This window comes from Blennius ocellaris, assembly GCF_963422515.1.
Source record: "Blennius ocellaris genome assembly, chromosome: 7".
Taxonomy (NCBI): domain Eukaryota; kingdom Metazoa; phylum Chordata; class Actinopteri; order Blenniiformes; family Blenniidae; genus Blennius; species Blennius ocellaris.
The window spans coordinates 30,248,501-30,272,596 of record NC_137656.1 but is presented as its reverse complement, the minus strand read 5'-3'; the positions used below and the strand labels follow the sequence as shown (position 1 = coordinate 30,272,596).

The following is a 24,096-nucleotide window of genomic DNA, read 5'->3' as shown; positions in this document are numbered from 1 at the left end:
AAATCACATTGTGTAGAATTGAATTGCCATCAAATCAATATTGTATGGAATCAGGAACAGGGGTGTATCGTGTCGTATCACTAATGTGTGTATCACTGGTGGAGTATCAAGATTCGTATCGAATCATTGCTAGTGATGGAGAGTCACATGCTTAATTTATAGAGATACATAGATATATAGATACAAAGATATAGGTACAGAATGATGGGGATAGAGAGTTAGAGATAGTTTTAGAGATGAGCTAGAGATATAGACAAGGCATGTGAATCTCCATTGATACCATACTTTAGCCAGTCATTGAATCCTCTGGCGATACGATACACCCCTGTTCCTGATTCGAGATTTATTTGATAGCGATTCAATTCTACACAATGCAATACAATGTGATGTGGTGCAAAGATGAGTTAGTCCACATGTTCATGAAGAAGCAGACGGCCTCTGCTGTCACAATATAGTGATATTGTCAATATCACCTGCTGTGCTGAACACTAGTTCAAGTTTACCATCTTTCTTGTAAAAGCCAAAATACTTCAAAAAGCCTGATTTTAAGTGTTTTGGTGCATCAAAGATTTCTACCCGCTTTCTGCTGCTCTGGCAGAACTCCATGCTGTGGGATTGGCTTGAGGGAGGAATATGTGTCCAGACGCAATGATGGTGCATTCAATGCCTCAGAAACACAGGATAGAATTAAATACAACGTGCAAAATACATTTTCCCGATGTATTTTTGAAGAAATCCGTGAAAAAAATTGATGCAACTGTGGATTTTACAGCTGCAGTCACGAAGTGACCAATGGATCTCCATTTAACCTGTAAATTGTACCGATGGACACTGAAAGGATGGATACGTTGGCATCACACACGTTTGTGTCAAGATACTGATTCAAAGCCATTCATCTCTGCATGCTTAGGACGTACCCATGTGGGCCGGTCGGTGAGAACACACATCAACCAGGACAGTCTGCAGGTTGTCAAAGATCTGCTCACTGGACATGTTCAGCTACACAAAGAAAGAAAAATTAAACGAACCATAGAATTCATCAAATACTGTCACTGTTATTAGTCAGGATGAAGGAATGTTACACATCGACTTTCACAGATTTCCCCACAAAAAACTGCAATTTGTCTTTTAGTCACCGAATTGTGATTTTCATAATCTCAGAGTTAAAAAAAGTAAGGATGGACATTTTTTCCTTGGATTTAATTTGACATGTACAGCTATGTTCAAAATAATAGCAGTGTTTTTAAAAAAGTGAATAAAGCTCAAAATCCTTATAATATTTTGTATTTTCTTTCATTAGGAACGCTGCACATGGTATTGGACAACAAATCATGAAGAAAAAAGTATCAATATTTAATTACTTTACAGAATATGAAGGAAAAGGTGATATTTCTGTGTTCAAAAAAATAGCAGTGTCGGCATTTCTCATTACAAACTCAAATATTTACTAAATAAACTGAAAAAATATTAACATTTAGCAATCCTGACAATTAGTTAACTAATATTTAATTGAATAACCCCTGTTTTTGATAACTGCTGCACGTCTGTGCTGCATGGAGTCAACCAACCTCTGGCACCTCTGAACAGGAACATTGGACAACCTTCCACAATTCCTCTGCATTTTGGGGTTTTGCCTCAGAAACAGCACATTGTATGTCACACCACAAGTGCTCAATCAGATTAAGGTCCGGGGATTGGGCTGGCCACTCCAGAACCTCAATTTTGTTGGTCTGGAACCAAGATTTGGCTGCTTACTGGTATGTTTGGGGTCATTGTCCTGTTGAAACACCCATTTCAGGGGCATTTCACATTCGGCATAAGGCAGCATGACCTCCTCAAGTATTGTGATGTATCCACATTGATCCATGATCCCTGGTATGTGATATAAAGGTAAGAGAAACAGCCCCACATCATGATGCTTCACGGTCTTCAGAGTGTGCTGGGGCTTGTATTCAGTGTTTGGGGGTCGTCTGACAAACTGGATCCAAAAAGAACAATCTTACGTTCATCAGTCCACAAAATGTTTCTCCATTTCTCCAGAGGCCAGTCGACATGATGTTGGGCAAATGCAATCCTCTTCAGCACATGTCTTTTTTGCAACAGTGGGACTTTGCGGGGGCTTCTTGCTGGTAGATTCGCCTCACATAGCGTCTTCTAATGGTCCCAGCACTCACAGGTCCCTTCAGACCATCTCTGATCTCCTGGAGCAGACCCTTGGCTCAGTCTTTCCCATTCTGACTATCCTTCGGTCCATTCCAATGGTAGTCTTCCTTGGTTTGTCTTTCCATTTGAAAGCATTGGAGATCATTTTAGCTGAGCAGCCGATCATTTCCTGCACTTTTTTATACGTTCTCCCCTCTCCAATCAACTTTTTAATCAAAGCACGCTTTTCTTCTGAACAATGTTTGGCACGACCCATCTTTCATCAGTTTTCACAGAGAATTGCCTGCACAACATGTGCTGGCTTCATCCTTCAATAAGGGCCACCTGATTGACACCTGTTTCTTTCACATAATCAATGATCTCACTGATTGAACTCCACACTGCTAGTTTTTTGAACACGCCCCTTTTACTTAATTAGTCAATTACACAGACCCAGGAGTATTCATATCATCAAAGTTGGGTCTGTTGGTTCCTCTGACTTTACTACACCTGCTGGTAAATTATTTTCCATTTATTATTATGTTTTATACCAAAAACAGTGATTTATCTGGTTAGTCATGTTGGGCTGCTATTATTCTGAACATAGTTGTAGTTGCATAGGAAGTGGTACATTTTTAACTAAAAGCTTTGAAACGGGAGAAGTGAAAAAAATCCACACAGCCTCCACGCTGGCATCTGATAACTAGACATCTGCTGCTGTGAATCCCACTCTGATCCCACAGATATGATCTGAAGCAAACTCAATGACGGGATGCAGTTCAGTACCTACCGTAGCGATCTGCGTGCGGACATAACAGTCATCTTCTACAGTGTACTCATGACCATTTTTAAACAGCTCCAACATTTTTGGAATGTTGGTGCTGACTGATCCTGTCAGCAGAACAAGAACATAAATATTGTATGAGTCACGATGTCCTCTGGAGCAGTGGAGTATTGAACACATTCATTGGCCAGTGACGGAGCATGACACAAACTCATTAAAGAAGCTCATAACTAACTCATATAAAGTTTAAGAAGTAGTGCTGTGAAAAATTATGCATTCATTTAATTAATTGATTTGAAACATTGAATTTGTTAAAAAACTTCAACACAATTAACAGTTTTCTTTACTTCTGTTTCTTTCTTTTTTTACTACCTTACTGGAGCTGCATGTGCAGCATCTCTGGATGCAGTACTGGAACAGAGCAGCACCATGACTACAAAGCAGCACAATACCAACTGGAATAATATTAAGACAGAAAGTTTCACTTTAAAAGTTCTCTGACGGCTGATTGAGAAAGTGAAAGTCATTAGCTTTACTTTGAAAAGCCGAACTTAACGACCACAGAAGAAATTCTGCAGTAAAACAGCAGGTTGCCATGTTGGTTGACCAGGAGCCACCAAACTGCTAAAGCTGGAGGAAATACTGATAAAATATTAATTTATACTCTTTCCCAGGCTCTCCTCTATACTCTGTGTGTGTGTGTGTGTGTGTGTGTATTACAGTATATTATTGCTACTTTGTTCATGTATAACTTTGTTGCTAGAAATATAATAACCTGCACTCTAACAAAACACAGACTTATGTTAGATACAGTAGAACCTGTGAGGCGCAGACTCCGTAAGAGCACCACCCTGCACTGTACTGTAACTGTTAGCACTCTGATGACCACAAGCTGCTGAACGAGGACAACGGGCAGGTTCTCCTGGCTAATTGCAAGCTGAGTGACACTGAAAAGACCAAAATACTTGGACTGGACCGGATTATTGGAGATATTTGGTGATACACGATTGCATCCATACTACACTATAGATTCAGTTATTTGCTTTTAAATAATCATAACATATTTGATGTTTGGTTCGTTCAATATCAACTGGTCCTACAATTTGCCCTCTTGACTGCCCCTCTGAAAGGAGGACAACTGTCCTCAGTGGACACTTGCCCTTTGTTTGTCGGGCGTCCCTACATCAGAGGTTTTACTGTATTTGTTATTTTATTAATTAATCTATTTATGTTTTTATTATTTTTTAATCTTGGAGAGGAACAGTGTCATGCAACGCTAAAAGCAGGTTAGAAAAACAGTCTTTTAATTTAAATAGTCTGTGTGTTGAGTCGACATTAATACAGTGGTTTTCCCTGAATCCATTACAAGCTTCAGTCTTCAGTATAAAAACAATCCATTGCAATTAATTACAGAAAATTGTGCAATTAATTAGTTATTTTTAATTGATTGATTGGTAACAAATTTAAATGTTGTGAAAAATAAAAAGGTAACTCACTTCAAAAGCGCATAGAGATCAAATACAAAGAGTGTTAATAGCTGTGAAAGCAGCATCTGTTCTGTGAACTGAGATATGCAAGTGCTCAGAAAACAGTCTATTAATGGTTTGAAGTAATTACATTTTTTAACTTAAGTCTATACTAGTGGGGCTGGAGGTGTAAAGTATGACACATCAAGGAAATCACAACAGGATTTTACAAATGTATGGGACACCTGAGACGTGAAGACAGATCGATGATATAAAGCCTCTTAGTCCAACAGTGTTACACATATAACTTGTCAGTATTACTGTGAGGAATGCGTAGAAGCCAAAGCTTACCCCTCTTGCTCTTAGGAAACTTCTTCCTCAGCTTGTTCTTCAGTGGCACAAGTTTGGAAACAATATCTGGAACTGCTATGTAAAAGTCAGCAGAAATCTCATCCTCCAGGATCTGAAGTGAAAGAAATCAGACCAAAAATTAATCAAACAATAACGGTACAAGAAGCCCGAAGTACACAGAGAGAGATGAAGGTGAAAAGTGCTCACCATGTGTTTCCCGTTTCCTAACGAGCAACATGATCCCAACCCTGTCACTTGGTGTTAGCTAAGGTACATTAGAATTGGGTGTGTGAGTGGGCAAGGCAGGAGGCAGCGGGGCACCCGCCACCGTCCTTCAGCTCCACCAACACCAAACTACTTCAGTCTTGGACTGAAGTGGTGGTTGGCGGCGGAAAAAAGCCCCACCAGGCACCCCGAATCGCCCCTCCAACTCCACCTCTCAAACCATTTCAGCCCGTTGTCGGGTTTTGGCTCGGCCTTGGGTGCAGATGCTGGTGTGGGCTCGGTCCTCGGAACTTATGCTCCCCGTCCCACCGTGGACGTGATCCATGGGGACGCTGCAGCAGACAGGTCCCCCGGTGGACCCTCCCTGGCTACCCGCCGTCAATCATCCCAAATTCACAGTCATCCGGCGGAGCCGTTGGACCTACGAACTCCATCCCAGACATCAACATCCCGACGGCGACTCCCTGAAGGAAGCAGTGCTCAGTCTCTCAGTGAACCCACTGTGTGAAGGACTCTGGCACCGGCCCTGGAACTACCAAGTCCCCGTGCCTTCGGATGGGCCGGCGGATTTCTCCGGTAGAGCAGCAGCGTTCTCCAGTGAGGAACCGGTGCTGTCCGGTGGTATGGCAGCGCTGTCCGGTAGACCAGCGGCACTCCCTGGTGGGCCGGCAGAGTCCACCCCCTCATCCACTCGTCTCACCAACCACACTGATAGCAGCTAATTCCATAATGATGAATATCCATTTTTTCTTAACTCGGATCACTCGCTGTTTTCCAGGAGCCACAATTTCAAAGATTTTAGATAAACTCCCATAACTGCTGGAAAATCTTCCACCCTCAGTGAAACGCATCATCCTCCATGTTGGTACCAAGGACTCAGGCAGAGGCCACTCGGAAGTCACCTAAAAGGATTTTAATGAACTCTTCTCTTTAAAAAAAAAAAACAAAAAACTGTAAAAAATGTCTCCACCTTTCCTCCAGTAGTTTTTGTTTCACTTCAGGAGTTCTGAGCCTCTGGATCTTTATCTGCTTTTAAATTGTGATTGTTCAGACGGGAGATGGAGGATCTCCTCACACAAGAACCCAGTAGCTCTGGAACAGGAGCAGTCAGGAGCGCACAGGTCGCATGGTCACTAAATTTGGGCTGAGCGGTGGACCTCAGTGGGGCCGCAGTGGACCCTGCATAAAGGGGTGGACAACGATTGTGGGGTAACTGCACACATGCTCCTTGCAGGGAGCAAGAAGGAGCCCTAAGGCAGCATGACTGAGCCCTTTGACATCAAGAGTGGTGTGAAACCAGGCAGTGCTCTGGCACTACACAAGATCAGATGGGTGGCTGTTTAACCATGCCAGACTGAGAGCAAAGGCCAAAGTCTGTGAGGTCCTCATCAGAGGCCTGGTCTTTGCGACTATGTTGCCATCATTTCACATACAGGGAACAGCAGCTCCAGGAACTCATGACAGATTCACCTGAGCCTGCAATGACTTTGGGCTTTAGATCAGACTGAAAAAGACCAATGTGCTGCCCAGGACGTGGAAAAGCAGCATGTCATCATCATCAACAACTACGAACTTGGCATTCTATACCAGTTCACCCATCTACAGTCCATAAGCAATAAACAACCTGTCCCTCATGCTGGGGCATGAGCACTCTGCTGTACAGTGAGTGAGAACAACACTGTGGGTTTCTGTTAGGTAAATTTGTACTTTATGTTAATTATTAGTACTTGATATAATGGGAATTAACATTTTGTAAGTTATCGTTGTTTCATGCATGTCTATTATCACCACTGTTCACTGTTTCACACCTGCAAGGGCACGAGTCTTTGTATTATTGAAACTGTACCACTCTGACTCTTCAAGGTCTCTGGCCTCTGATCTGAGACTCCTGCTTCAACTGTGTGAACCATATAGAAGTGTAACCACACACACACACACACACACACACACACACACACACACACACACACACACACACACACACACACACACACACACACACACACACACACACACACACACACACACACACACACACACACACACACACACACACACACACACACACACACACACACACACACACACACACACACACACACACACAGGCCAGTGTTAACCTGCTTTGTCTGTGTATGAAAATGTAACCTCCTACTCTAACTTTGAATAAAACGGGGCAGAGAAATGAAGATCTTTGCAGATCGGTGAACTTCAGCTCCTGAGGTGAATTCATTTCTCTGTCCTTGTACAAGCCGACTTATTGTTTTGACTCTTTATTGCTCTCCATACTGGGGTTGTCTCTCTTTTCATTCTTGCAGGTTTTGAACCTAACAGTTTCACTTCAAGTTTTTTTTGTGTGGAGTTTGCATGTTCTCTCCAGGTTCTCTCTCAGTCTAAAGATGTGCGTTTGAAGCCAACTGGTTTTGTCCTGTGATGGACCGGTGACCAGCCCAGAGTTGATCCTACCATCACTTACCGGGACAAGCTGGAGCACCCCGAATCAGATAAAGAGGTATAAATGCTCAGTGAATCATTGTGAAACCAACTCACCGGCTGTATGAGCTCAACTCCTCCAACAATCTCAGCTCCGTTCTCTTGGGCAACTTTGGCTTGATGATCATCCTGCAGGAAAAGATGGAGGTGAAGATCCCAGCAGAGTCAGTGTTTGGTTGTGAGTCACCACTGCAGCTCATCATTCATCACAGGCAGACGGGACCATAAAGAAGCTGCACACATCACTGGAATCAAGATGGAAGCTGTTACCTCAGTAAAAACTAAAACTTTGTTGAACTCCGTCCTGAATGGGTGTGGTAAGTGCACAGTGCTGACGAACGCATCCACCTTTTTCTGAGGGGAGGGACACACAGTCAACACAAATAACAACACTAAGATTGGCAAACAAGAACATAAGAACAGAAAAACATGCAACTCCTCCAATCTTTCCATCTGAACACCTGCATTTCTAAAATGTAATTTCTCTCCAGTTTGCAGGATTCATTTCAGGTTTGTCTCCCGAGGACTGTCTCAAAGCTGCAGATGTTTTCTACCGCAGATCACACTGTTTCAGCTGACTAACCTGAAGTACTGATGATTGATTGGCAGGTCGACGTGGCTCTAAGTTCAGAGAGTGGGGCCAGGTCTTCCAGCGAAGACCTGGCTGCTGACAAACGACCAGACCTTAGCTACTGTTACACCAGAGGCTGCATATTATTTTTCATAGAAAGTGATGAAAATATCTAAAGTCTGGGTCTCATAAATGTAGTTACTACTGTGTGAGTTCAAATGTACATTATTTCAGCTGATGATAAACAAAAAATAAAACTCCTGACTCTTGAGCTCGTCCTCCATTCTGAGGTTGAAGGTTTGATGCCCATGTTTCAAGACCATCAGGTGAGCCTGTGATATGTGAGGATATTGTAGAATTGTGATAACACTTATCTTTATGAGGTCTTTGTGCTTTTAGATTTACGCTCTGAAATAACCGTGCTCTTTTGCTTGCCCCAATTCAGAAAAGCTGAGAAATAGTTAAAGCAGTTGATTGATTAAAATGTTTTAATAAATATCCCACGCAACTTTAGTTGAATTAACAACATAACATTCACCCCATAGTGGGTGTCTCACATGGTAGAAGAAAGCAGAAGCAGAAGAAACTGACATTGTCGTCAACTTCAAACCCCATTTCAATTGGATTCACTCAGAACATGCAGTTAACACGTGCGTTTACCTTTTTCTCCAGTTTCATGTCCAGCCTCAGATCAATGAAAACAGGCTGGTCATGAGGAGTGAAGTCCAGCCCCTGAAACGTCTTCAGCAGGTTGATGGCGTTTGCAGCACTGTGGGTGATTCTGGGGTAGAACCTGCTGACATATACGTCATCCACAGGCACCCAGGCAGTCTTTCCAAAAGGTTTATGCCTGTCTTTATCATCGATCACCCTCTTCTCTTTCTTTGTCTCCTTCTCCGCTTCCACTTTGGCGCTCTTCTTTTTCGCCCTGTTAAAACAAGCTTTAGTTAGATTACAGCAGGTATAATACACATCACCATTTTTCTTAGGAAGTATATTCCTAAAAACTCTTACAGAGATTACATTTTTACCAGCTGTTGTTAACAATAATGTGCTGAAGGCCAATAATGTGATAATTCTCACTATTTTAAATGTAATGAAGCCAACGCTGTAACAGTAATATAATAAGTGAAAAAAAGTCTGCAATCATAACCAAGTGTATCAATTATGTGTATCATCATATAATGAATACAAGAAATTCACTTCTGTAACTATCTCTAATGAAAACTGCCCAAAAGAAGCCTTCATTTTTAGTGTATTATTACAATATTCAATTAGATTTTAATTGTATAATGCCACATAGTCACTACAGAGCAGTTTTACAGAAAAAAACTAAAATTCCACATGAACGAGTCAATGAGACGGTGGAAAGGAAACACTCTCCCTGTAACAGGAGGAAACCTGCAGAACCAAGCTGAGAGGTGGAGACTTGCTGCTTTGGTTGGTTTGTTCGAGGATAGGAGGAGAGAAAAAGACCGATTGTGGGGAGGGACTCAAACCCTGGTTCAGGGAGGGGGAGAGACTGTCTACTTAATTCAGCCAAGCATGTTTCAACAGACGTTGAGGCTTTGGCGGCACTTGGCTGATGCTGGAAATATATAAATGTGCTGCGCCGACGATAAACTGGTCAACATAAACCCCTAATTTACAATGAGAGCCGTTTTTGTCGACTGAACACATTTTGCACCATCATATGACTTTGGTCCTGCCAACAGGAAGCATTTACAGTTAATCAATGCACTGATCAAATGTGATGAGCAAATGCAAATGGGGTGGGGGGGGTTCTTGTCAAGGAAGTGTATCCCTTTAATTGTCCTTGTATTAATTAATCTCCATGATGAGCATGTGGCCCCCAAATACTATTCCGTCTTCACAGCGTGGTTAATGTCTTGCTGTTTTATGATTGTTGAACTGCAGCTTCAGATCTTTCTGACAAACCTCCGATTGTCTGTGTGCATAGAACTTCTATAAATAAAGTGTGCAATGTCGTTATCAGCCTCACCTATTCCCCGACGCACGTCTGCAATAATGTTGCAACAATAGTGTGTGATTCATGCAAGTAGTGCATCAAATCAACAAATAGAAACGAACATGTTCATTTCAGCATGTGTGAGCCCCCACTGCATTAACAGCTTCACACACAAATCTGTATTTTGAGTGTCCATTCCTAAAAATGTGGGTGTCCAAAATTTTTGGATTAGTGACCTGTGTGTCTGTGTGTGTGTGTGTCTGTGTGTGTGTGTGTGTGTGTGTGCAAAATTAGATGGTGACAAGTGGTGAAGGACAATATTCACATATTTTAGAGGCTTTGAGCAACATTATTTTGGCCACATTTCCAAAAATTGACCATTTGGACGACTCGTCGCCTCAGACTATGTTCGCACACCACTTTTCACTCACTCCTCTTATGTTCTAGAGCAGCCACCAGACAGGGAGAGCAGCCAGTGGACAGTCCCAATAAAAATAAATAAATAAATAAACAAACGTAAGTGCATCTGGACGGGGAATCGAACCCGGCCTCCCACATGATGGGTAAAAGGTTTGCCACTGCACTCCCAGTGTGTCCTATGTGACAAAGAATATCACAAGGCTTTTGTCATTGCATCACTCAATTGTATCTTGGAGGTAAAACTTTGGGAGCAAATTAAATTTGCTCTCCATTGAAGGAAAACAGGTTGAAGTGAGAGAGAGGAGCGCTGGCTCGTTTCCAACCCTGAAGCTCGTCTGTCCCTCTGACCAGAGAGCAGCAACACTCCACAGGCACAAACATCAGCTCCAAGTCATTTTCTCTAAACTTCTTCCTTTTTCACATCTTATTCATGGTTTAGTTTTGACTTCCTGATCGCGCCGAGAGGGGAAGCTCAGCTGCAGTTTATTAACTATGATTTGCATATTTCAATGGGGGCATGGACAGGAGGAGTCAGGTACTCCAACATGAGCGCTCAATTCAACCTTGATGGAGTTGTGCTTGTATTCATGTGAACAGTGAGTGTTCTGGCATCCAAACACTTGATGTGTGGTCTCATCTGATGAGCTGTGAAGTGTTGCATGGTGAGCAGTCATACAAGCTGAGGCACTTCACCACATTACTTCTTGCTTGTAAAAACATCGTTACGAAGTCTGTCTCCAAAAGGTCTCATCTCTGCAGATGGTAACAAGTGAAAGTGCATGTTGCAAGCACAATTTTGGCAAAAGAAGCAAGTCACAACTTAAATGCCATTTTCGCTTATTTCTTGATCTGCAAACTCACCTGACAGCTGCAAAGCTCCGGGTGGACAGCGGCGAAACCGCAGCGGCACACAGGAGCTGCCTCTGACATCCTGAAAAGACTGGAGAGCAGGTCCGCCAGGCCAAGCTCATGTTAACGCAGTTAAGTGAAGAATAACGGACTGTCTTCTGGACCATGTATTGATGCAAGAACTTTCTAGACATTTTAAGTAACACACAATCTTTGCACTACAACCAATATTGAACTTGTATAACCTTTGTTCTATTTGTGAAAATGCTTAAGAGGAGATCCCCCCCCCCCTCCCAAAAAAGGGAGATATCGCCGATTATTTTTTCATAACTAGACCACATTGAACCAGGGCCAGATTCAAAACCAGTTGTGACACCCTCTCTCCTCAAGTCTGCTCCATGGTGTCCTCCTACAAGATCAAATATCCTAAATCTGATGCCGTCAGAGGGAGGCCAACAGCAGCTTGATTTGTATTTATGAACTTAGTTAAATAAATGATATTATTCCTGTGTCTTACGTATATTATAATGAAGTATAGAGAGTTAAGTTTTAACATTGGAAAATCAGTATTTTTTTTTTTCTGACTTGGTTCTAACACAGGCGACAATAAAGGCTTTACAAGAGGCCATAGGTTAACAGAGACAGATCAGGGAAGAAGTTGACCATGACCAGATGGAAGAAAGAAGAGAAAATATTTTGCTTTCTATATGTACAAATTGAGCAATCTCTGAAGAGCCCGTAATGTTTCTCAAGAGGTAAAATAACCTTGTTTTTGTAGTGAGAGACAGGACTTCTTGATGATGTTTAAAGAAGAACGAGAGATTACAAAGCATAATGCTGGCTTTTCATCAGGACCTGTGGTTTGACATTGTCGATGTGCTAAAAAATACTACAGCAACAGTGAATTGTGCTATTTTCCCGAATCTGAACATGGTTTTATGAATGTTTAGCCCCTGTAGGATAATCTGGTCCAGATGCAGTGGTTTTCGATCTGGTCAAACGTGGTCTAGGTATGAAAAAATAATGTGTGATAACCCAATTAAGCATTTTCACAAATAGAATAAAGGTTATTAAAGTTCAATATTGGTTGGTGTGGTCAAGGTTTATGCAAATGCAATGTGATTGTATAGTTTCGCCCACGTGAGAAATATCAAATTACACTGAGCACAACTAAATATTAGTCAACGTTACTTAAAGGACACAAAAAAATATACATTTCAAGGCTAAATACGTTCATGCGTTTTGCAGAATTGATGTAATCAACACTGGCAACACATGGACAGAATAAAACTAGAGAATAGCTGCATGAAGAAAAACGCATTTCAGGAGACCAAAACATAGGAGACAAATGAAATACTTCAGTTTCAGTTTGTCTGCTAACCAGTCCCAGTCTTCACCGAGGAATATATATGAAAACCTACAGACCCTAAAGAGCAGATTCGTGTAGTGGAGCCTGCTGTTCTTCACAAAAACATCACGAAAATGGAAATAAACTGAATAGACTTTAAAAACTGACCTTTCCACATCTTCACTGTGCGTGCTGCCATTGCCGGGACTCCGAGGGTCCGTCCAGAAACAACAACCCTGATTAAGTAGTTCCGCTATCAAAACGGGACACACACACACACACACACACACACACACACACACACACACACACACACACACACACACACACACACACACACACACACACACACACACACACACAGCAGGTATAATCAGGCCCTCCCCTCCCTACACGCAGAACACGCGCTGTGCGTAGGGCCCCGCGATCCATGGGGGCCCCATTTTGCGCAAGTGAATTGAATTTCCCTCGGGATCAATAAAGTATCATCATAATCTGCAAATGCGCAAAGGATGCGCTGCATTTTGCCGAGAGGCGCGTAGAACACCGCCACCAAGTCAACCTGAGGCAGGAGAGAGAGAGAGAGAGAGAGAGAGAGAGAGAGAGAGAGAGAGAGAGAGAGAGAGAGAGAGAGAGAGAGAGAGAGAGAGCTTCCAAACGTCAATACGATTCAGGAGCTAGCAAAAGAAAGAAAAAGTCCAAACAGTCAGAGGCTCGTGCTTCACTTGAAGGTGGGATGTTGTTGAAATAAAAAAGAAAAAACTTTGTGGCATAAACTGTTTATGCCACAAAGTTTTTTCAGACGTGTGGATCTGTAAAGTTATTGTTCCACTCTTGATCTGTAAAGTTATTGTTCCACTCTTGATAGAGGCTGTTCATTTGATTCGTTAGTAATTGTAATTTATTATTATTATTAGTATTATTATTAGTATTATTATTATTATTATTATGTTATTGGAAGGGGGGGCCCCAAAATAAAATCCTGCTTAGGGCCCCCACTTGGCCAGTGGCGGCCCTGGGTATAATACACATCACACACACATCACACACACGCACACGTGTGTGTGTGGAGCAGGGGAGGACCCCTCAGCTGTGGAAAGCCTCCTACATTGTCCCAGTCCCTAAGAAACCATATGTATATATATACACCACCTGAGCTATCTTGTGTCAGGTGCTGGGGAACCAGAGCACCTTGATGAGAAATGGGCTACTTGGAACAAAGCACAGATGGACAAGATGTGAGAACAAGGCTCTGTTGAAATGCTACTACTCACTTCCGGTTCCGGGTTGTGCATGGCAGCAGCTTAGTAGCACAGCTCCCCGATACGAATCCAGAAAAAGCCCCTTAAATCTACAGCCGGAGGTTAAAATAGATGGTCTACATCAGTATCAGGGGCTGTGAACATGTCAAAAGGGAGACACAGAAAGTTGACGGCGAAGGCTGGACTCGGAGCGGTAAATGACGACGACGAGGAGCATGCTAATCTAACAACGTGCCCGACGGAGAGTGAGTTGGAGGTGCCTGAGCAGGCGGAGGGGGAGGCACCCGAAACGACCAAAACACACCAGAAAATGTCGGACTTGGAAGCAGTCCTGCACGAGATACGAGAGTTTAGACGTGAGACGGTGGACAGCCTCCATGGCATCCGAGAGGACCTCAGAACGGCTAACGGTAGGATTGACGAAGCAGAGAGCCGGATTGAGGAGGCGGAGGAGCGCGTCCTGAGTGTGGAGGAAGCGACATGTGAACTCATTAAGCTTCATAAAAAGTTGGAAGAGAAGCAAGTTGATCAAGAAGGGAGGGCCAGGAGAGATAACATTAGACTACACGGGGTCAAAGAAGGGGCTGAGGATGGAGCAGAGTCGGTGGGTGCTTTTGTCGAAGCCTTACTCAGAGAGACCCTGGCCCTACCTACCTCATTTGTGCTGAGTGTGGAGAGAGCCCACAGAGCGCTTGACCCCCGCCCACCCAACAATGCACCTCCAAGATCAATTGTAGTTAAATTTTTAAGCAACAAGAGTAAAGAAGAAATTATAAAGAAAGCATGGGAAAAAAAGGGCTTCCTCTGTGATGGACAGAGGGTCTACGTGGATCATGACTACGCCCCTGAGGTGATGAAAAAGAGAAAGGAGTATGCTGAAGCAAAAAGAGCATTAAGGGAGAAGAAAATCAGATTTCAAACACTATTCCCAGCAAAGTTTCGCGTCTACTACGAGGGAGAGACGCGTCTCTACACCACAGCAGCAGAGGCTACCAGAGACATGGTGGACAGAGGGTTTCGGGTGAACATCATCAAACCAGCGGAGGACCCAATGGAAAAGATCCTGCGTCTGATGTGGCAAAAAAAGAAAGGAGAGGGCAGCCAGGCCCAACCTCAAACCTCCTCAAAAGGATACAAGGAGAAACTACAGGCCTTTAGAAGACCCACGGAGGAGGACTAAGGGGGGGCTACACGTACGGCAACCCTTAGCACAAGTGTTCCAGCACAAGAGAGATGTGTTATATTTTCTGATCTCCAAGTTAAGTTCAATTGGGGAAACTTGTTTTCTATTAGACTGTGTAGATGAACAGGACCAAAAAAGGTCACGAGGGCCCCCAGTTGGCTGGGGACATTCCCTCCGAACTGGGAAATGGCTCAAAAAAGGTTGGAAACTGTGAGACCTCAGGTTTGGAAATCCTGTTTGTTTGTTTTGTTCTTTTTTCTTTTTCTTTTTTATGTTCTTGTGTTAACCATTGTTCCTTGGTTTTTAGTTGTTGTAGCATATGGGGTAAAAAGTGTTTTTGTTCAGAGAGCTGTGTCAAAAAAACTATATATATAATGGTCATATGAAAGTAGCCTCCTATAATGTTAATGGGTTGTGTAACCCAATTAAAAGGAGCAAGGTCCTCAGTAAAATGAAGAAAGAAGGTGTTGGGGTAATCTTCCTACAGGAAACACATTTAACAAATAGGGAACATGAAAAGTTAAAGAGATACGGCTATAATCAGGAATACTCATCATCATATAAATCAGGTCATAGAAGAGGGGTGTCTATACTGATATCAAACAAAATTAATTTTGAAAAATTGAAGGTTTTCAAAGATAAAGAGGGGAGATATATTCTGGTGGTCGGAAGATTAGACGGCGAAATGGTTTCCTTACTGAATGTTTATGCGCCCCGGGGTCGGATTGGACTTTTTTTAAACAAATCTTTACTATGGTGACAACAGAGGGGTGCTGATAGGGGGAGGTGATCTGAATCAGAGGCTGAACTCACATCTGGATTCATCTGGAAAAGTACAGCATAAAAATGTTGTTGGCAACAAAATTCAAAAAACAATAACGCATTTAGGAATTCTGGACATATGGAGGGAACTTAATCCATCTAAAAGAGACTACACCTACTATTCAGCACCACATTCAGTGTATTCACGTATTGACTACTTTCTAATTTACACCAAGGATAGATATAAGGTAAAAAACTGTAACATCGGAGTGATGGATTTGTCGGATCACTGTCCGGTGTATTTGGAGTTAACTACGAGCACAGAGAAGAAAACAACATTGTGGAGACTGAACTCAAATTTACTTAATGGTCAAATGAAGGATGAAATTGAGAGGGAGATCTGCGATTATGTGGAACACAATGACAATGGGGAGGTGTCTCCGTCGGTACTGTGGGACGCATGCAAAGCAGTTATGAGGGGGAAACTAATCGCAAGATCGGTATACAAAAAAAGATTGAAACAGGCAACACTTAATAATTTACAAACTGACTTGGAAAAATTGGAGAGGGAACATAAAGACACATTAGATGGTAAAATCACTGCCGAAATTAAAAAGAAAAGGGCAGAAATTAATGACATTTTGTCTCAAAAAATCCAGAATAAACTAATTTACATTAAGCAAAGGTACTGGGAGGCTGGGAGTGCATCCACAAAATTACTGGCATATAGGCTTAAAAGACAGCAGGAAGTGCGCCATGTTTACAAAATAAAAAATTCACAAACAAACTCCATAGTTTACAAAACAGAAGAAATGCATAAGTGCTTTGAATCTTACTATAGACAACTATACTCTCAGGTAGACGCCCAAAATGAGTCCCAAATAGATAACTTTTTGGAAGGTCTAAACTTGCCTCAGGTAACAGAAGAACAGAATAAGGTATTGGTGTCAGAAATTACAGAAGAAGAAATTAGCAAAGCAATTTCCAAACTAAAAAACAATAAAAGCCCTGGAGCTGATGGATATACCTCGGAATGGTATAAAACCTATAGGAAAACCTTGTCCCCAATGCTGTATAAAACTTTTAATTGGATAATGAAAGGTGGAGCAATTCCTGATTCGTGGAGGGAGGCAATAATCTCAGTGACTGCAAAGGAGGGCAAGGAAAAATCATTGTGCTCAAACTATAGGCCAATAAGTGTGCTCAATGTAGATTATAGATTGTTTACTGCAATCCTAGCACGTCGCCTGGAAAATGTATTGCCAGAAATTATTAGTCTGGATCAAACAGGTTTTATTAAGCATAGACAAACACGTGATAATATCCGTCGGACCTTGCACGTCATGAAACACATCAAAGATAAGAACTTGGAAGCAGTTATAATGGGGATAGACGCGGAAAAGGCATTCGATTCTGTGAGGTGGGAATTTTTATTCAGGGTAATGAAGAAGTTTAACTTTCACGAGCAATGTATTGGGGCTATCCAAACCTTGTACACAAATCCAACAGCAAGAATCAAGGTTAATGGAAGCCTGTCTGATCAGATCAAACTAGAACGGGGGTGTCGTCAAGGGTGTTCGGTGAGTCCACTTCTATTTGCCATCTTTCTTGAACCATTAAGCCAATGGATAAAACAAAATAACTGTATCAAAGGGATTACAATGGAGGGTGACGAACAGAAAATAACATTATTCGCAGATGATGTTATGTTATACCTGGAAAATCCTAACACTTCTCTTCCTGCACTGATGATGACTCTTAAAGACTTCGGAGAGCTATCAGGGTACAAAGTAAACGTAAAAAAAAAACAAGTTATTGCCTTTAATTATGAGCCTAATCCAGAAGTAGTACAAAATTACAATTTGAATTGGGAACGGGACACTATAAAATATCTGGGTGTCATTTTACCAAAAGAACTTGAAAAATTAAATTCCTCAAACTATGATCACAAAATATCAGAGATAAAAAACGATTTGGACAAATGGAACCTAATACCATTCCTGAGTTTATCTTCAAGAATAGGGGTGGTCAAAATGAACATACTACCCAGGCTACTATACCTATTTCAGAACATCCCAGTTGAGTTAACTACGAAAGAATTAAAAGAATGGGACAAAATAATATCTCGATACATATGGCAAGGTGCAAAACCCAGAATAAAGTATAGAACATTACAATTGCCAAAGGGAGATGGCGGTCTAGCCCTTCCATGTTTAAAAAGCTATTTCCAAGCTGCACAGTTAAGGGTATTGATATATCTCTGTGACCCAGGATACTCCGCAAGGTGGAAAAATATTGAGGAACGACTATTTGAGGGGCTCCCAGTACAAACAATAATAAATGATGAGAAATTGAGGTCCCATTGGAAAGAATATCTAAATCCATGGTTAGGGGTATCACTCAAAATATGGTTGAATATTGTGAGGAAAAATAGTTTGGGAAGTCAATGTAGGTTCCTCAGATGGATCGCGTATGATTCGGATTTTGCTCCCAACAAATTAGATAGTATGTTTAAATTATGGGAGAATGGTCCAAAAATGCATTGGGAAATTATCAAACATTAGACAGTGATGAGTTTTCAAGACATAAAGGATAAACATGGCCTCAAGAATCAGGACTTTCAAAGATATCTACAGCTGAGGCATTATTTAGGACAAGAAATTAAAAAAGATAATCTGAGTACACCATGGGCAGGCATCATACAGGTTTTAATGGATGCATGTAGCTCCAAGGTACAGCGGAAAGCAATCGCCAGACTCTATAAGGCAATAGAGGATCTGAAGGCAGATGGCACAGAATATGTAAAAGAAAAATGGGAGAGGGAAGCTAACATAGATTTGTCAGGAGAGGAATGGGAGGAGATAAGCAATTACCAGTGGAAAACTACAAATTCATTGGTTTGGAGGGAGTATGGATGGAAGAATACCATAAGGTTCTTTGCGACACCGGCACAGAGGAAACACGGGGACACCAAATGCTGGCGATCCTGTGGGGAAGCTAAAGCAGATCACTTCCACATATTCTGGGGTTGCCCCTTGATTCATCAATATTGGGTAGAGATAGCAAAAATAATAGGGGAGGTCTCTGGAACTAAGATTCCAACTAGTTTTAAGATTTTGTATTTTGTATTATTAAAGACTTTGAATTTGAAAAATAAACAAGATGGTAAATTACTGAGGATTATGGTTTTGGCTGGTAAAAAGGCAACAACCAAGAGATGGCGCCAGGATCTGGTGCCGACTGTTGATGAATGGATGGATGTGATGTTAAACATTTATAATATGGAAAGATTGATCTCTTAGACTGGAAGTTGACAAATTCAAGGATAACTGGAAAGGATGGCTACAATATATTCAGCAACATAGACCTGACTTTGTGTAGGACCTACTGCAATGTATGTATGCTTCTGTGGACTATTTTTGTCTGAGGGACGCATGTCTGAGGACGGTAATACTTTCTACAGAGGCCGGGTAGATATATATATATATATATATATATATATATATATATATATATATATATATATAAAGCAGTTTTTTTTTGTTTTACCCCTGGTTCTAAGCTACAACTGGTTCTTGTATTTTTGTTTATTTTATATTTTTCTTTTTCTTATCTGTTCATTTTCCTTTGTTTATTGTGAGTATTCCCTTTTGTTACAAGTATGGATATTATAAAGGACATGGAGTTTGGGAGAAATGTGCCTGTACTGTGAAGGATTGTCTGTTGCATATTTTGGAAAATCACAATAAAATACTAATAAAAAAAAAAAAAGAAATGCTACTACTCAAGTAATCCTAGTCAGAGGGGTTACATGAAAAGGATGTGGGCTGAATGGTTACTTCGAAACCCAGTCACAGTTGACCACGAAACAACTCGTAACTCAGTGTTCCAACATCCACAAACGGCAACTGCTATCACAGCTTGAGATTGAAGAGATACAACACGAATGCTGTGGCAAGGGGGAGCCCGGACACCAGGTCAGAGGGGAGAATATACCAACTCCCCAACCAGAGATTGGGAACGGAACCCCAATGAGTGCGGAACCAACAGTGCTGAGTGAGGCAGCAGCTGACAGAAGAATGAACACAAGGCAACTCCGACACCGATTGCAACGGCTAAGTGAAGTACCTTCAGAAAGTCTCCTGGAAACTGTGAATGCAGCAGTTAGAGCGATCCCTACCACAACAATCACTGAAACCAATGAGCTGATATACACTTCAGCAGCAGTGATCCTAGAGATGCTTGGCTATAAGAGCAACCATGGGAGCCATGAGAAACCATGTCCACCATGGAAAAGACGGCTGGAGGCTAACATCAAGGCAACACGGAGAGAAGTGAGTCAACTGTCAGAGGCCCAGAGAGGTGCAATGAAAAGACCGTTATCCAAGAGGTACACCCAGATGCCCATACCTGAAGCACTCGAAACTGCCAAACAAAGACTCCAAGCCTTGGCCAGCCGCCTAAAGAGATATATGAAAGCCATTGAAGCCAGGCAAATAAACAGGCTGTTCGCAACGCAACCTGCGAAAGTGTACGGTCAGTGGCAGGGTAATAACAGCAGAGTAGACCCACCAAGGCTGGAAACTGAAAGGTACTGGAAGACCATATGGGAAAAGGAGGCAGCACATAACATCGGTGCTCAATGGCTGGTGTCTCTGAGAGAGGAGCACAGCAACATCCCTGAACAGAATCCAGTTACCATCACAGCGGCAGACATCCAAGAAAGAGTCTCAGGTATGAAAAACTGAAGAGCATTGGTAGAGATACCAGAGGAGACAAACACCAGCTCCTAGTTGACAGAACAGTCGCCCAAGACTGCAGGTCCCGTAATACCAACCTGTGCACTGCCTGGATTGATTACAAGAAAGCCTACGACTCAATGCCACACACATGGATCACTGAATGCTTGGAGCTGTACAACATCAACAGGACTCTAAGAGCGTTCGTTGCAAACTCGATGAGGTTGTGGAAAACGACCCTCGAGGCCAATGGTAAGCCACTTGCACAAGTGTCCATCAAATGTGGCATATACCAAGGTGATGCGCTGTCCCCACTGCTGTTCTGCATAGGTCTGAACCCCCTAAACCAAATAATCAACAAGACTTGGCTACGGATACCGCCTCAGGAACGGGGCCACAATCAGTCACCTCCTCTACATGGATGACATCAAGCTGTACGCCAAGAGCGAACGGGACATAGACTCCCTGATCCACACCACCAGGATCTACAGCAATGACATTGGGATGTCATTCGGGCTGATGTAGTAGGATGGTAACAAAGTGAGGCAAGGTAGTCCACACTGAAGGGGTCTCACTCCCAGAAGGAACAATAGCAGACATTGAGGACAGTTACAAGTACCTGGGAATACCACAGGCAAATGGCAACCTTGAACAAGCAACAATAAAGCGGCAACGGCCAAATACCTCCAGCGAGTGAGGCAAGTCCTAAGAAGCCAGCTCAATGGCAAGAACAAGTCCAGGGCAATAAACAGCTATGCCCTGCCAGTGATCAGGTACCCTGCGGGTATAATAAGGTGGCCAAAGGAAGAGATACAGACCACGGATGTTAAGACACGAATGCTCCTTACCATGCATGGTGGGTTCCATCCCAAATCCAGCACCTTGAGACTGTATGCTAGCCGTAAGGAAGGAGGCCGAGGACTAGTGAGCGTGAGAGCCACTATCCAGGATGAAACATCCAAGCTCCATACGTACATCAAGGACAGGGCTCCAAGGGATGACAAACTCAACGAAAGTCTCAGACAATGGCGAGATGAGGAGGTGCTGGAAGAGGGACCATCATGGGAGGACAAGCCCCTACATGGGATGTAGCACCGGAACATAACTGAAGTGGCTGACCTCAAGAAGTCCTACCAATGGCTAGAGAGGGCTGGCCTACAGGACAGCACAGAGGCCCTCATCCTGGCTGCACAGGAGCAGGCTCTGAGCACCAGAGCCATAGAAGCCCAGATCTACCACACCAGACAAGACCCAAGGTGTAGACTGTGCAAAGAGGCACCTGAGACAATCCAGCACATAACTGCAGGGTGCAAGATGCTGGCTGGGAAAGCATACATGGAACGCCATAACCAAGTGGCTGGCATAGTGTACCGAAACATCTGTGCGGAGTATGGTCTGGAAACCCCAAGGTCACAGTGGGAGACCCCCCCAAAGGTGGTGGAGAATGACCGAGCGAAGATCCTGTGGGACTTCCAGATACAGACAGACAGGATGGTAATGGCGAACCAACCAGACATCGTGGTGGTTGATAAAGGGCAGTGGAAAGCCGTGGTGGTGGATGTAGCAATACCAAGTGATGGTAACATCAGAAAGAAGGAACATGAGAAACTTGAGAAATACCAAGGGCTCAGAGAGGAGCTGGAGAGGCTTGGAAGGTGAAGGTGACAGTAGTGCCCTCGGGGCAGTAACCCCCAAACTGGAGGAGTGGCTACAGCAGATCCCTGGAACAACCTCGGACATCTCAGTCCAGAAAAGTGCAGTACTTGGAACAGCAAAGATACTGCGCAGGACCCTCAAGCTCCCAGGCCTCTGGTAGAGGACCCGAGCTTGGAATAGAAAAACAGGTGACCGCCCGTGGAGGGCGAGAGGGGAATTTATATATATATATATATATATATATATGTATATATATATGTATATATATATACACACAGGGCAACCAGTCTGTAGTCGTTCAGCTCTACAGGTCATGGTTTCTTAGGGACTGGGACAATGCAGGCTTTCCAAAGCTGAGGGGTCCTCCCCTGCTCCAAGCTCCGGTTGAAGATGTGCTGTCTCCCTGCTCCGTTGCACAGGCCTTCAGGAGTCACGGGGACACAACGTCAGGACCAGCCACCTTACTGGGACGTAGCATCCTCAGCTCTCCACACACCTGGGCTGTTGTTATTCTGGGCGGGGGAGCTCTTCCCTCTGTGCAGGCATTGGGAGAGGTGCTGGTGGGGGGTGCAGTCGCCTGACGTGGGAGTGAATGGGGAAGGTCAAACCTCTTAAAGAAGTCATTCAGCAGGTATGCCTGGTCCACTCCTCCTTCGATGGTGACTCCCCTCCTCAATTCGCATCCAGTGATATTTTTCATCCCGTCCCACACCTCTTTCATGTTGTTCTGCAACTTCTGCTCAAGCTTCTTGCTGTACTGCTCCTTCGCCTGCCTCAGCCAGACCCTGAGTTCCTTCTGCACATGCTGGAACTCCTGTTGATCACTGTCTTTAAAGGCCTTCTTCTTTTGGTCCAGAAGGTCTTTGATGTCAGTTGTGGTCCAGGGCTTGTTGTTGGAGAAGCAGCGTATAGTTCTTACAGGAAGCACAGTGCCCATGCAGAAGTTGATGTAGTGGTGCACTTAACAGCCGCCTCAAGGTCCTCGCTGTCCTGCAGTACATTCCAGTCTTTTGCCTCAAAGCAGTCTCTCATAGCCTGCTCTGCACCCGGAGACCACTTTCTGAAAGTTCAGGTTGTTATTGGTAGCCTCCTCACTATTGGGATGTAGTGAGGTTGCAGCAAGATCAGATTGTGGTCTGCTTTACCCAGAGCGGGCAGTGGAGAGGAGCTGTATGCGCCTTTAACATTTGCGTACAGCAAGTCAATTGTTTTATTCCCCCTGGTGTTGCAGTCCACATACTGGGTGAAAGCAGGTGTCAGGTCCAGATTCACATGATTAAAGCATAACGCCCTCGGGGTGTTGCGACTGGAGTCTGGCAACCGTGGAGTGGAGGATGTCACAAGCTGCTTCTGCATTAGCTCAAGGTGCACAGGACGATGGTATGACCGAACTCCCGTGGGAGTACATATATATACATATAGTACATATATATATACACACACACACACACACACACACACACACACACACACACACACACACACACACACATCACACACACACACACACACACACACACACACACACACACACACACACACACACACACACACACACACACATATACACATATATATATGACACATAAAACATGACATAAACAATAAATAAAACACTATGCTATGAAAGTTGAACTTAGAATAGAATAAAATAGAATTATTTTATTAATACCACAAGGAAATTCTGTATTCTGTCTATTCATTGTACACAATCACCCTGAATCAGAACTCCATATTCACCTTTGTATCAAATGAAAGCAGGTTAAGAAGTGTTGTACATTCAGTACAGTATGATTGTCTGAATATTTTACACACGTCCTTCATCAATACAAGTAAATGGACTGAGAAGAGGTGGGTCCTCATCCAATATGGCGGC

The 24,096-nt window shown here is 43.0% G+C and overlaps 1 protein-coding gene across 1 annotated transcript in view; it reads right to left on the bottom strand.

The window, feature by feature from the left end:
- Nucleotides 1–12,868, bottom strand: part of mrpl1 (mitochondrial ribosomal protein L1) — a 13,743-nt gene extending 875 nt beyond the window's left edge. Inside the window, exons 1-8 of the mRNA XM_080499421.1 lie at nucleotides 12,787–12,868; nucleotides 11,283–11,361; nucleotides 8,693–8,960; nucleotides 7,732–7,815; nucleotides 7,519–7,590; nucleotides 4,744–4,855; nucleotides 2,933–3,033; nucleotides 918–999 (exon numbers count right to left, since the gene is read on the bottom strand). Coding sequence (XP_080355547.1) covers nucleotides 918–999; nucleotides 2,933–3,033; nucleotides 4,744–4,855; nucleotides 7,519–7,590; nucleotides 7,732–7,815; nucleotides 8,693–8,960; nucleotides 11,283–11,361; nucleotides 12,787–12,817 — 829 coding nt within the window. The 5' untranslated portion in view covers nucleotides 12,818–12,868. The remainder of the gene's footprint in view (nucleotides 1–917; nucleotides 1,000–2,932; nucleotides 3,034–4,743; nucleotides 4,856–7,518; nucleotides 7,591–7,731; nucleotides 7,816–8,692; nucleotides 8,961–11,282; nucleotides 11,362–12,786) is intronic.
- Between the last annotated feature and the right edge of the window lie 11,228 nt (nucleotides 12,869–24,096).